Source organism: Artibeus jamaicensis, unplaced genomic scaffold, assembly GCF_021234435.1.
Source record: "Artibeus jamaicensis isolate MK-2021 breed Jamaican fruit bat unplaced genomic scaffold, CSHL_Jam_final scaffold_474, whole genome shotgun sequence".
In the NCBI taxonomy this organism is placed as follows: Eukaryota; Metazoa; Chordata; class Mammalia; order Chiroptera; family Phyllostomidae; genus Artibeus; species Artibeus jamaicensis.
This window is the reverse complement of record NW_026522046.1, coordinates 19,688,229-19,702,800: the sequence shown is the minus strand read 5'-3', so window position 1 is coordinate 19,702,800 and position 14,572 is coordinate 19,688,229. Positions and strand designations below refer to the sequence as shown.

Here is a 14,572-nt window from a genome sequence, read left to right as displayed (position 1 = left end):
CTCTAACTCTTTAAAGATATGATGTTTGATGCAACCACTAAAAGTTTCCTTTCCAGAAATTTCTAGCTGTGGTTTCACCAACAGGTTGCGTTAAAAGCGCCACTACACCACTACAATTATTCCCAGGTTTCCCTGTTTTCCATCCACTGAGGTTGAAGAAAATTTTCCAAGGCTTCAATTTAAAAATACTCATGCTGAAGTTATGGTTATAGTTCCCTCCTCATTCCCCCACTCTCTTGCCCCCGCGGAGAGCACCCTGGGTTTGGAGAACCACTGCTCTAGGGCGACTCTTCTCAATGGCCAGCCTGATGGCCACACAGTTTTAGCCTTTTTAAACCTGAATCCCAAAGGCAGGGGTTTGGAACTTCACAATTTTGATCAATATCTGAAATACTATTGAAGATGAGTACATGACTTGTGCCATTTCTGAAATAAAAACAATACTGGTTTCCTTTGTTGTCAATCCCGATAATTTATCCAATTTCTCTATTTACTTTAATCTGATGTTTTCATTTTTCTGCTTTTATGTAGTTTTAAACTATATTCTAGTTGATGTACATTTCACTCATTGTTTAAAATCAAACATTCTAAAAACAGTTATTGTACTCTGAAGCCAAATGCCACCACTTAGAAGTTAATAAAGATGTAGCATTTAAAAACCCCAAATTTACTTCAAATGAACACTTTCATTTAATATTAATGTCATACCAAAATAAAACATCTAGAATGAGTGGTCCCTCTGACGTACTTTGAGAAAAAAAGGGCAAACACAAAGCGCTGCTTACTTGATTGTCTGCAGAAACCTCACTCTGTCGTTGATCTCGTCGGGGATCTTACTGAGGATTTGTTTAAGTGCTCGTGCCTTTTCATTCAGGTCCTGGAATTCTGGCTCTGGTCGTTCAATCATATACTCTGATTAAATAACCACATAATAAAAAGTGTCATGAACTCTGTCAAATGCAAGTTTCAGAATTCTCAGTGTTGGTCAAGAGGGAGGAGAGAGGCCGGATAACTAAGAAAGGTAAGGTTGCAAAGCTGGATTTGTTAGAGTTCAATTCAGTTTGGTAATAGCAGGACTCTTACTATGTAAAATAACAGAAGATGAAAGACTATACATTTTCAACTTGGGGTAAATTAGCTCATGAAATCATGCTCAATAAATAAATTAAAAGGTAATCAATCAAATTCATCAGGCCTCTGAAGCTACATCTCTCAAGGAAACCTTAAAGCAATGACATTCATGTCAAAACACGATGGCAATATATATCTGCCCATGGGGAAGATGACTTTAACAAAAACCTCTATATTGAATATACAATGTCTCATTGTATCAAAACCTAAACAACCTACTAGAATTGTCAGTACGTTCTTGAAATCTCACTTAAAAACAAAAACACTACCAAACATTCAATACATGGGCTGGATTACAAAATAGCAACTTTGAAAGAAGTTCAATCAGACCCAGTAGAAGCAAAAACGTTACTAGCAGATTGACTGTACATCTGGAAATATTACAACCCTACCAATCAGTATACCATTGATTGGAAATGCTTACATTTAGGATAATAATGACTTTCTAGTAAGTTACTGAATCAGTTAAAGTATTTACTTTTATTCTCCCTAAATATGGAAAATTGTACTTTTATGTTTTTCTGAATTACTGGCAAAATAGCTACTAAATTTAAGTGAAATCCATTTCTATTTTTTAAAAAGCAAAAAATGAGAAAGAAGCAGAAAGAATTGTTATTATATTGTTCTCTCAAATCTGTGCTTAAAAAAGAAACACTATTCTAAAGTTAAAAAGAAACCTCATTATTTTCAATTGCTATTTGTATAAAGTGAATATAAAATCAAATAACCATTCCATAGAGTTTGTCTTTGGCAAAACCCAAACTCATCAAATAACAGGGAAAAAATTAAAGTGCACAATATAAACACTTTACTTCAAGCAATTAGATCTGACAAATATAAACCAAAAAGAACTACTTTTCTCTTTTACATAGTTTTCCCCCTCCTACCATCACAGTAACAACAAAAAGAAAAAGGAAGAAGAGAAGGGGGAGGCTACTCCCTTTTGTCAAATAATATAAGATTTAGAAGAAGTGTTTTTGAACAACTGTAAGAAAAAGAAACTAAAAATGGAACTGCCTTTTGACCCAGCCATTCCACTGCTATGTTTATACCCTGAGAACCCTGAAACACCAATCCGAAAGAACCTATGCACCCCAATGTTTATAGCAGCATAATTTACAATAGCCAAGTACTAGAAACGGCCTAAGTGCCCATCAGTAAATGAGTGGATCAATAAACTATGGTACATTTACACAATGAAATACTACACAGCAGAAAGAAAGAAGGAGCTCCTACCGTTCGTGGCAATATGGATAGAACTGGAAAGTATTATGCTAAGTGAAGTAAGCCAAGTGGTAAAGACAAATACCAGATGATCTCATCTATAAGTGGAAACTAATTAACAAAACAAACTGGCAAGCAAAATATAGTCAGAGACATTGAAACTGCCAACAAACTGACAGTAACCAGAGGGGAGGGGAGAGGGAAAGAAGGGAAAGGGAAGTAAATGAACAGGAATGAAGGATCCATGGGCAGAGCTATGGGGGGAGGGGGGACAAAGGGTGGGAGATGGGTGTGGGGAGGGCAGGGGGAAAGTGATGGTGGAAAAATGGAGACAACTGCATTTGAACATCAGTTAAAAAAAAGGAAAGAAAACAAAACTAAACAAGACTCATGATTACCTTCTACATCATCAGCGGCCATTCGAAGAAGGGACTCTGTGAAGTTAACTTCTACACTTTTTTTCTCTAAAATTTTCATAATTATGTCTTGTGTGAGTCCTGGATTTTCTTTTTCAGCCTGTAAGAAAGAGAAAGCTAGTTTTGAAATACAGAAACAAAATCAGAATTTCAAAACCAAAACTTAATTGTTTAGAACCTTTGGGAGCTTAGACTAATCAACTTAAAAGGTCAGAAACCTCTGTAAAGCAGGTGTGGTCGTCTGTTTTGTTAAAACATCAGTAACTTGTTACAGATGGGGTCCTATTTTCCATTTGAACATAAAGTACTTAACATTTCCTACTTCTCCTTTACAATCTCCAGCAATCAAAGATATAAATAAACATTATATATATTTTGGTAATCCATCAATTACTGTTTTCAGTAGTTTAAATATACTGAAGACTTATAGCTTTTTTTCATTAGCTAATCTTTCACCTTGAGGATCAATCAACTACTCATCTCACCAGTATTTTGCAGATTCTTTGCATTTAAATTAACAGGATGTCAGAAAAAACAAAAACAAAACAAAAAACAGGAATTCTTTTGCACGTTTTGTTGAAGCTATACAATCCCTTAAATACTCTCCCACACAATGATTTTCATTTTGTTTTATTTTTGTAGCATGAATATTTCCTGCACTAGTTTTCAGAACATCATCAATCCTTTACTACCTCCTGAGTTTGCTTCACTAATTGAGTCTGCATTGCTTCTGTGTTACCCCTGGGCACTACAATCACCCCAGTCATTTCCGTTTCAAGACTGAGCACAAAGAGTTCTGGGTTTACCAAAGTTAATTTTAATTTTCAAGAGCTGAGTTTTTGCCAGTAATTCTATACTATTTCATAGTTGCTTTTAATACTTATAATTACACCCTGAGTTTGTTTCTTTTAGGATGACTATGAATTTTAGTCTATTATTGTTTCTCATTAGATTTCAGTATCAAAAACTAAAAGGTTGTGGAATGGAATGGAATGGGAAAACAAAATACGCAACATTCAATCCTGAGATCATTTTAACTTTTGTCAAATGCTATTCAGGGAAGTCATTATGACAGATAATTAATAACAAAGAAGAGTGCCCTACTGAATTCTATTTCTTTTAACAACAGTTCCCCCTTATCCCTGGGGGATATGTTTCAAGACCCCCAGTGGATGCACAAAACCTTGGACAGTACAAACCCCTATACATACAGATGTTCCTCAACTTATGACCCTACAAGCCCAGGACAAATGGAAAAATATCCTAACTCAAAAATGCATTTCACACACGTAAGCTACTGAACCACTGCAGCTTAGCTAAGGTTACCCATGCTCAGAACACAGTATCTGAAAAACACTGGTAACACAGTACACTATTGAGTATTGGTTGTTTACCCTTAGGACTGCATACCTGACTGGGAACTACAGCTGGCTGCCGCTGCCCAGCACCATGAGAGTGTCAAACCACATGTCACTACCCAAGGAAAAGATGAGAGTTCAAAATTCCAAGCATGGTTTCTACCGAATGCAAATGGCTTTCAAGCCATTGAAAACTTGAAAAATCGTTGTCAAACCATTGTAAGTTGCGGACTCTCTGTACTATGTTTTTCCTAGACATTCATATCTATAATAAAGTATAACTTATAAATTAGGCACAATAAGAGACCAACAATATCTAAGAAAAAGGAACAACTGCAACAACACACTATAAGCAAAGCTTGGTGTGACTCGCTGCACGGGGTCCCTTGCCGAGGTCTCCACACAGGCTTCACATTTCCCAGTGCAACATGTTTCTGTCTCCTACTGGAACATTCTCTGTTCATGTCTTCACCCACAAATTTAATGACTTTTTTACTTAACTAAACAAACACTTATCACTCACCGTGCCCATAATTTTTGCACAGTTTGAGGTGCAACAGCAAACTTGCACGAATTTCACAAATTTCTTTTTCTTTCTTCACAATTTCATGAACAGAAGATTTGTTCTTACCAGAGACCTTACCAACCTCAACATACAAATACTTGCTTTCCTTATTAGGTTGAAAACTTTCACCTTTTTGCTAAATGGATGCACTTTATGGCATCTCTTTGGCATAACTGAATTGCCAGTATAACTGCTCTTGAGCTTTCGGGCACTTATTAAGTAAGCAAATTAAGGTTATTTAAACACAAGCACTGCGACACCACAATGGACTGATCTGATCACTGAGAAAGTGACTAAATGGCTAATGGTGAGGAGCACAAACAGCATGAAGAGGCTGGACAAAGGGATTCATGTCCTGGGTGGGACTCAGCAGAATGGTGGCGTTTCATCACAATACCCACAACAGCACAAAATTTAAAACTTAAGAACTTTTTATTATTATTATTTCTGGAATTTTAGAACTTACTACACATTTCAAATTTATAGTTCAAAAATTATAGAAACTATTTATGGAACTTTCCATAGAATGTTTTTGGACCTTAGTTAATCACAGGTAACTAAAGCATAACTGTGGATAAACTGTATAAGCTATTTTGATTTTTCTCCCACAAATATATTTAAGACAGAATCTATGTAATAATTTAAAAAAAAACACAAATAAAAAAAAACAGGAGTTGTCTTTAAAAGAAAATAGAGGAGAAGAGAGAATAAGGGGGCTAATTGGCAATGGAAAAATATAGCTGTACCAATATAACTTAAGATGTTATAAACTTTATTAATGTGATGAACTGTCACAAAATTACATATAGAACACTATTTAAGTAAGTCAGTATTTGATAACTGATTTATCTTTCCTAAGTAGCATAAAATTATCACACCACATTATCCTGGGAAGCAGGGGAATGTTCCCTACATGCTTCCAGACAATACCTGCAGAAAACAATCTTCTAATAAAGTTAAAACAAGGCACTGAAAAAATTAAATGCTGATCCCTGGCTCAGTGGATTGAGTGTTGGCCTGCCAACCAAAAGGTCGCCAGTTCGATTCCCAGTCAGGGCACATGCCTGGGTTGCGGGCCAGGTACCCAGTGTGGGGCGTGAGAGAGGCAACCACACACTGATGTTTCTCTCCCTCCCTTCCTCTCCTTCTAAAGATAGATAAGTAAAATCTTTAAAAATATATTAAATGCTAAAAGCCTGAAAGCAAAGTTTTCAATACCAAGTTGTTCTAGGGCCCCCAAAATGCCAAAGCAGGAACATCACAGAAATCGCACAGAGGCTCCTAACTTTCTCAGTGCAGTGTTCTTTGTGCCAAAAGAAATACCTAACAGTGCTGTGTATTACACAGTTAGGTTCTAACAACTTAATAAATGCCATCCTAACAACTTAGTAGCCTTTAAAAATATACAAATTAAAAGTATTTAATTTCATTCTTAAATAACCTTAACTCCTTTTTTAAACGGGATTTATGCTCCCTGATAGGCACTAAACAGTATTTCACATGCTGGATTAGATTGGACACTCTCTCCTCATTTCCTTTGATTTTCTTGTAGTACTTGCTTTTTTATCTCAGCAATGGCCAAAAGTCCAGCTAACACAGACATGACATCACTGAAAGGAATGTAAGTAACCCAATCAAATATGTTGAAACAGTAAACTATGGCAGCTACTAGTTCAGGGTCAAACAGATGTTGACTATTACCATGTTTCTTCAAAATATTAAAATCTCTCATGACCTCTTGTGGGGCCAGGATGCCTTGGCACCTAGTTTGAGAAAAGTTGTCTGAGGGCCTTCTATTTGACATCTTACTTAAACTACTTATTTTAAAAGCACTAAATTTACCCAATGACTCTGACAAAATAAGATAGATCCACCATTAAATCAGAGACTCTACACCTACAGATCCCACTCCCCCACCCCCCCGCCCAGAATAAAACTCTCAACTCTCTGGGTATCCAGTTTTTATGAAGAATTCAATTGTGAGAGTAAACTACCCCCAAGGACAATAATATCCACTTTTCTGAATCAGGGATTCTCAACAGCATGACCTATCAGATGGGAAAGGAATCAAAAGCAGAACAGATATCTTAAATGATAATATTCACTACTATTATTTTACCTTGGAAAAAGATATTTTAATCCTTTTCCCCCAAATAACAAAAATATTGAAGCTTGATAAATATTAACTGTTGTTGTGGACCAAGAACTGGAGATACGCATATAAATACAAATAAATGGCTGGGTGAGACTTTTCAATCTTCTTCAAATAAGTTATAGTTTAAAAGGCACAAAAATATCTTTCCCATGCATGCCCTCCTTCAATTTCACATGAAATTCTACAAATTAAATATGATAATTAAGAATAAATCAGGGGGAAAATGCAGACAAGTATAACTGAACAATAATCAAGTAATTAAAAATAAAAATAAAAGTAAACTAAAGAATAAATCAGTGGGTAACCGACCAATGGTTTCTTTGAAAATGACTCACACCATCCTCGGTTGAGAATCCACGCTGTGGATGACAAAATTTACCCTTGTGCCAACCAAACCTACCACAGCCACACACTTCGAACATGTTGTTTGCTTTTTACTTGTACTTCAGTGTTAAAACATGAGCTTATATTTAGGGACATTACAAGGAAAAGCTTCATGGAATTCACTGTTTTATCTCTTTTATGGATGTCATTTAGTATACTATCTACTGCTTCAGATAGGGTCTTCTTGACCAGAATATAAAGGAGAAACTTCTCTCTACTCTGGGTATCAGGAAAGCTGAAAAACTTCTGCCTTATCAATACCACACTGTTCAACCTATTATGTTTTCCTTCTTTTCTTTGGTTTCAATGATGCTTAAAATTGTTGCCATTATGCCTCCCTAATGACCAAATATGCCATTCCAAACCACACTAAGCAAAGAAAGGAAGAAAAAAATGACAATGGTATTGATTTGTTGATTCACTTCACTAACCCAGTGATTTGGCAAAGACATATTTTAAAGAAGCTAGTATGAATGCGTGCCAGGCTCCACATTTCAGCACATGTCAACGCAGTTCCGATCCAACAAATATAATGTCATTTCTTGTGGAGAGATAAGAGACATGTCTGGTTACATTATCTATGTTATCAGTTAAGAGTGGTATCTATAAACTAATCTTTGCCATAAAAATAATGGATGGATTTATAGTTTCAACTCCAATGAAACACAACTATAAATTTATTCTACATTTAAACATTAAAATACTTAGCTACTGAGTATTCTAGCTACTGATGGGAACGCACAAAAAGTAAATAAAAATTAAAGTTCTGGGCACACTGATATGTACTTTGGGGGGGTGGGGATCAAGTTTTATACATAAAGTAGGGCCACCCAATAAAAACACAGTGCAGGAAACAAATACAAGGCCCTGTAATTTTAAACTGTCTACTAGCCATGGTAAAACATTAACATATAATTCTCTTAAAAGTCCATCTAAAATATTATCATTTCAACATGTAATCAATATAAAATATTTATTACTGAGTTATTTTGCATTCTTTTTATTGTACTAAGTAAGTCTTCAAAATCTGGTGTGTATTTTATACACAGAGTGCAATTCAGCTGGAGCTAGCCATAATTTTAAGTGCTCAACAACATGTGGCTAGTGATTACCAACTGAAAAGCTCAGGTGTACAGACAAGGAAAAAATTCATGCTGAATGACTTAGCTATATATACTCAAAGGGTTCTTAATTTGCACACAGGTCTTATTTTCCTACTCGAAAATACTGTTTTATAGTTTTGTTCTATAATTAAACAATATGAAAAAAATCTTTTTGAGTTAAAGTTTTACAAAAGTTTTTAACATGTCAAATAAAAAGGAATTTAAAAATCCACTCCAGTGTTAAAGAGAATACTCCAAAGACAGGCAGATTTAGAAGCACAAAGTGAAAAGATAAATGTTAAGGAAAGAGCATTTGTTTCAGCTCACAGTGTGGAGAGTGTTAAACTTTGCAGAGTACACCAAACAGACACAAGATGGTGGAAAGAGCTGTCACTAAAAGGAACTAAACCGGCAATTATCAGCTGGTATCTAGATTTATGTATAAACACACATTTTAATAATCACAATGAGTATTTTGTGCCTCACCTTAATGAAAGCTGCTCTCAGCGTCTGAGCTGCAGACAGATTTACTCGTTCTAGCTGCAATAAAAATTTTAAATCACAATTAATATCAATTTTCTTAGGAAAAGCAACATTTCTGGTATTCCATTCTATATTAAGGATATTGACATATACATCATTTCACTAACAAAAATACTTGCTCATGACTCTAAATCACCCTAATTCACCAAAGAGAGGCTATCTAAAATTTTCATTAAAAACCATGAAAAGTTAAAGTATAAAAAAAACGTTCTTTATTACTTCTTTAGAAAATAAGAAATACTCTACCGTAAAGGTAAATTTACTTTAAGCACAGAATACAAAATAATATAAGTCCCAATGGAAAGAATAAACGTATTTGTTGCAATTAATAAAGACAGGGAAGGTTCAGGATTAACTCTAAATGCTCTGCTGGAAGTACATGGCGTACATGGCAAATTGTGTGTATATGTACTGAATATAAAATGACCAAAACAAAGAAAACATTTATTATTTAAGATTCTTTGTATTTACTACCTTACTCCTCCTTAATTGCTTTCCAATCCTCTCAACCAAGGATTAAGCTGAGATTAGTTTATTTTATTAATTAGCAAACAGTGCTGATAAAAGGTTTGTCTGACACTCAAACCGAAAACTATGGATCATCTGGATTTCAAAGGTGCTTATATCTACCCTCTAGTTTATCAGGAGTAAAAAACAGTTACCTACCTAAATCAAAAGTTCAGGCCAAATGCTTTCAATTTTTATACCAAATATATAAGGTTAATAATTTGAAAGATAAAATGACCTTATATTAGACAATTTATATAATTTTCAGTGAGCCAAAAACATTATACAATTTCATGTTTTAAAAACCTTCATTGTTGAAGAGTTAACTGCCACGCTTAAAATAACTATCTTCAGTTAAATTCAAATTTATTTAATCACAAAGGATTAGGCCAGTTAATAAAACCTCGATGTATATGTATTTTTTTGTTTGGGACAATATTAAATGTTCCAAAGAATTGTAACTTTTATAAATTTTTATGCAAGCAGAAAATTTCTACGAAAACCTAATGAACATATATTATGCAATAACTATTCCTTTCAACTTCTTGCAGTGGTGAAAATGTAGGTTTTCCCTTATAAATGACATACAGTGTGGGGTAAAAGTGGGTTCACAGCTGTGAGTTTATTCTTGTATTATTATTTATTATTGTATTATTTCCCATATGTAAACCTACTTTTGCCATATCCTGTATATATACACATTTACATATCAAAGCAATCTCCAACACTTTAAATCAATTTTTTTCTAAACAAGACAACAATGTCAAGAACCTTATCTCTCTATGAATTATTCACCTTCGACGGATGTAAAAGTAACAAAATCTGCCCAGAGAAATAATTTAAATCCAAAAATAAACAATGGATTATTTGTTTTAGTACTGATTTACTTTCTACGACCTTGCAAAATCTGACAATGCCTTAGTAGGTAAAAGGGAAAACGCAAGGGGACCAAGTTGGCAAGTTTAGCAAAAAAGGAATTCTGGGGAGTTTATAAAATTATTTTTTCCCCACAGAATTCATTTAGTTGTAATAAACGCCACTAAAGATTAAAATAATAACACAGTTCCTCTGATCTCAAGTTCTTGTTGTGCAAGAAGCAGAAGGAGACAGGATGAATGTTTCCACCCTGATAGAAACCTATTTCCTTATTTGGGTTAACACCACGTTCTGACCTCTTTCAACAAGTCAAAGGCCCGAGTCAGATGTTTGCCTTCAATTATCAGCAATATTAACTCATTCTGAAATGCCCTGACTGATCTGTGAAAGGGTCAAGGCAAGTAAGAGAGGCCAAGAAAAGTCAGTGAAGGACTAATAAAATTAACCAAGATCCCTTAATTTCAACATCTCTATATTTCTAGATTAAGTTTGCATGTGTGCACCTTGGAAAAGAAAGGGGAAGCTCAGACATAACACACTACATCAAACCCATGAGCTGTGAAGCACCTCACCAGAACTCTGTGAGGAGTTATTCTGGGATACATTTTATACCCAGACATCTGCAATAAACCCACTAGGTTTTATTACCTATATGATATCCACATTGCCCGGGCATAAAGGCCTATCCATATTTTTTAAATTGAACTTAATCTCTTATCTATAAATTTATCTAAATCGTCTGGAATCTATCATTTCAACCAATAATACTTAGGTAGCAAGATATGTTTTTTTCTTCCCAATTACAAGTACAAAAGTGCTTCTATTTTACACCTCTTGCTTGTAATATATGACTTCACAATAAAATCATGTTCATCTTACTAGTACCTTTCATGAGAGTATCAGGTTCTAATAATATTCTAACAACAGCAACCATTTATTAAAGATTTATAATGGACTTCATCATACAGAGTATTTTTCTAGAGAATATCTCTAACCCTCACAATATACCTGGAACTAGCTACCATATCCATTTTAGAGAAGAACAAACTCAGTTTGCATAAGTTTATGCAAATGTTAAATAACTAGTAAGTGGAGAGAGAGGTCTCATACAGATCTGTCTGGCTCCCAAACTTAGGCACAAGACATTAATGCTACCCTGCCTCCTCTCTGTACTTGCCCACTCCAGACTGGAGTCTACCCTATCATTGAATCTCTTAAATTACTTAAAAACAAACAAATTTCCGAGTTTCTACCAAGTGTAAGGAACACAGTGTGAGAGCTACAAAGAAACAGAAGGTAGTCTTGGAACCCCGGAAGGTCAATTTAGAAGTAAGCAGCTTCATGAGAATTCATGGAACCACTGTCAAAGTAGAAAGCAAAATACGAATATGAGATCTGAACTAGTCCTTGAAGAATATGGCCTCTTAAAATCATCCTCCTTGGCAGTTCTCCCACTTACGGGTTTCTTCAGGGTTGCAACACAAGGACAAAATGATTTTATGCAAGGTTAGAACTTTCATTGTGTGTCCAACACTTTTACTAATGAGTTAAGCATTTTTTAAAATTTTGGGGATAACAGTCTTTGGCTGGGGTATCTTTAAAGAACCAATACAGTCAATCTTTTAGTAGTACTTGATACTGTATACACCGTGAGTCCAAAGAAGGGAGGGGAACACGACTACACCACGCATTAATGGATAGTGGGACAAGAAGAGGCCCTCCTTGCGCCTCCATCATATTGAACTTCCATGTTATCAGTAGAAGAGTAAAGAAAAGAAAATGAGAGAGAGAGAAAAGGGTACATAACATCTCATCCCATGTAAAAAAAAAAAAAAAAAAGGTACCCGCTGAAGTACATTTGGAGGGAAATGATAGGGAGCTTAACATTAAGGTCTCTCCCCAGTCTTACATTCTGGTTTGTAAGCTCCTCCTACAACTTATTCTTGATAGCTTTTGAGAGCACTATTAACCGCAAACTTGTTAAATTTTACTCTTTGGATTATTTATAAAAATGCAGGGTCTAGCACAAGTAACATCCATTTTTTATTATAAAATCTTGTATCACAAAATCATAATCATGTAATTCTGTAACATATCACACTCAAGCACACCACATGGCATTTTAGGTGAAATGTTTGAATTAAAACTATAAATTATTACACCCATTTCATTACCTTACCAATTACACTCAAGCAGGTATTACTTCTGCTTGACCCTGTACTTTAAAAGCTCTAAGTGTCGAATGCACAGAGTTCATTTATTGTTTGCTCCCCCCAGAAGTATCAGTTCATTCCTACACTTCACTTTCTAGTATCAAGCCAGTCCCTAAAACAAGTCATTAAAATAAATACATTTAACTCTTTTGTTGCTCAAGTTTTATAGAGGCTTGTATCAAACTTTTGGTATTTTTAATGTCAAAATAGTTAGGTTACTTGATTCTGAATTGTCTAAAAATCTTGCTTCCTCAAAATCAGACATTTGCCACACTTATAGCCCTTCAACCCCCTTAAAAGATTATTGTAAAGAGGCCACATATTAACTTTGTGCTGCCAATGAGAAAGCAAAGGCAATCGTCTGCATTTTGTACATAGTAAGTTCAGTACATGTTTCTAAAAGAATCAGTTCCTGGGGTTGCCAGATTGTCTTGCAAAAAAGGTAACCAGAACCACCTTACTCATATAAAAATATTCCTTTAAAACACTGCCTAGACATATGCAAAACTCTAGGCTATGATTACAGTTTTGTCAGAAAATTACAAGGAAGACTGCTTAATAGTAACAGCTAACATTTACTACACACTTGGTACTATTCTAAGTGCTGAAATATATTAACTCATTTATTTCACTGCATTGCGAGAATAATTTTTCATCCTCCTTTTACAAGTAAGAAAACTAAGACGATTATATAACTTAAGTGACAGGGCGATTACCTCTGGATGGTGGAATTGCAGGTTAAACCCATGCCTTCACTGTGAAAAAGTATGTTTGATATGCTCAAAATTTGGGATTTGATATTTCTTCACTGAGGGGAACAATGGAATAGGTAGATAGGTAAAGCTGGAGAAATATTTCCATATCAGTAAATTAAGAGTTGCATATTCTGAGATTAGCAGAAATAGCTGCTTCAAATGCTTCTAAATAGAATAATACTAATTATTCACAAGTGCCATTTTGTGCAATTTATTAATAGACAAGCAAATAAACCTCCGATCTAAAATTCATCTCTGGTTGCAAAATTGTTATTTTTGTCACAAAATAACTTCTTCACAAATTATATTTCATCTTAAAACTGTTCCTCAAAAATGTCAGAGGAAAAGAAGATACATGATACATCTTTTCCTGAAATGAAGAAATGAACCACACATCTCTCTTCCTCCATAAACAAAAAATTAGAGAAAAATAGTAAGTCCACAAGAACCTGAAATGACACCTGGCATGAGGTTTCTATAAACTCATTCCATAATGCAACCAGGAGACCTATTTTCACAGTACATTTACAACATATGTAATATACCTGGACTCTGAACTCTGCAGCAGCTGATTAAACAAGAAACCCACTCTTTCATCTGTCCTAGCACAGCTTCATTAAGTTCAGCAAGCATCAAGCTCCCAGAATGCCATAAATGAATGCTGTGTAAGCTGAAGCACTAAAATTTCCTCAGGTGCAAGGATGTGCTACTGTCTAAACATCTGTTCTACAAAACGACTTCTAGACCCACCATTGTTATTACTGTGGATGTAAAATTATGGTGACAATGTATAAGCTTTTTAACTCTTATATTACACTGTGTACGAAATTTAGCAAATCATTTAGCTTCAGAGTAAAATGTTCATCCCCACTGTGGTACTACTTTCTATAAGATTCATTTGACAACTACTTATCTTTAAATCTGCATTGAACAGAAAAACAAAGCCAAACTAATTTTCCTATTAGTGCACTTACAGAAAAATCTACCTTAGAATTATAAACATTAATTAACTGATTAGACATCTTAGTTAAGATGTTACATTAATACACTGGAATGTCATAGAACACCAGTACTTTATTCTTTTTAACCAAACACTTCACATTTGAAGGCACAATAATTATTTCAGGCCATTCCCCAATCAAGACCAAAATTTCATCTCTATCACAAAAAGGAAAGCTACTACTACCAGCACTATTCCCTAAATGCCTATTATTTCTGAACACACTTTTAAAAATATATGATTGAGATATTTTTTAAAAGCTTGATACTGTGATGTTTGATCAGTAAATTCAATTTGAGAATTAGACCCTACAATTTGATGTAGTATCTCTCAGTCTGCCAC

The 14,572-nt window shown here is 34.7% G+C and overlaps 1 protein-coding gene across 4 annotated transcripts in view; it reads right to left on the bottom strand.

Moving 5' to 3' along the window:
• PDCD10 (programmed cell death 10) overlaps positions 1-14,572 on the bottom strand; it is a 42,642-nt gene that overhangs the window by 8,708 nt on the left and 19,362 nt on the right. For all 4 annotated transcript variants that reach the window (XM_037163375.2, XM_037163379.2, XM_053657745.1 and 1 more), the window contains 3 exons: positions 8,823-8,876; positions 2,754-2,871; positions 786-912 (listed from right to left, as the gene is read on the bottom strand). In XM_037163375.2, the coding sequence (XP_037019270.1) occupies positions 786-912; positions 2,754-2,871; positions 8,823-8,876 (299 nt within the window). The remainder of the gene's footprint in view (positions 1-785; positions 913-2,753; positions 2,872-8,822; positions 8,877-14,572) is intronic.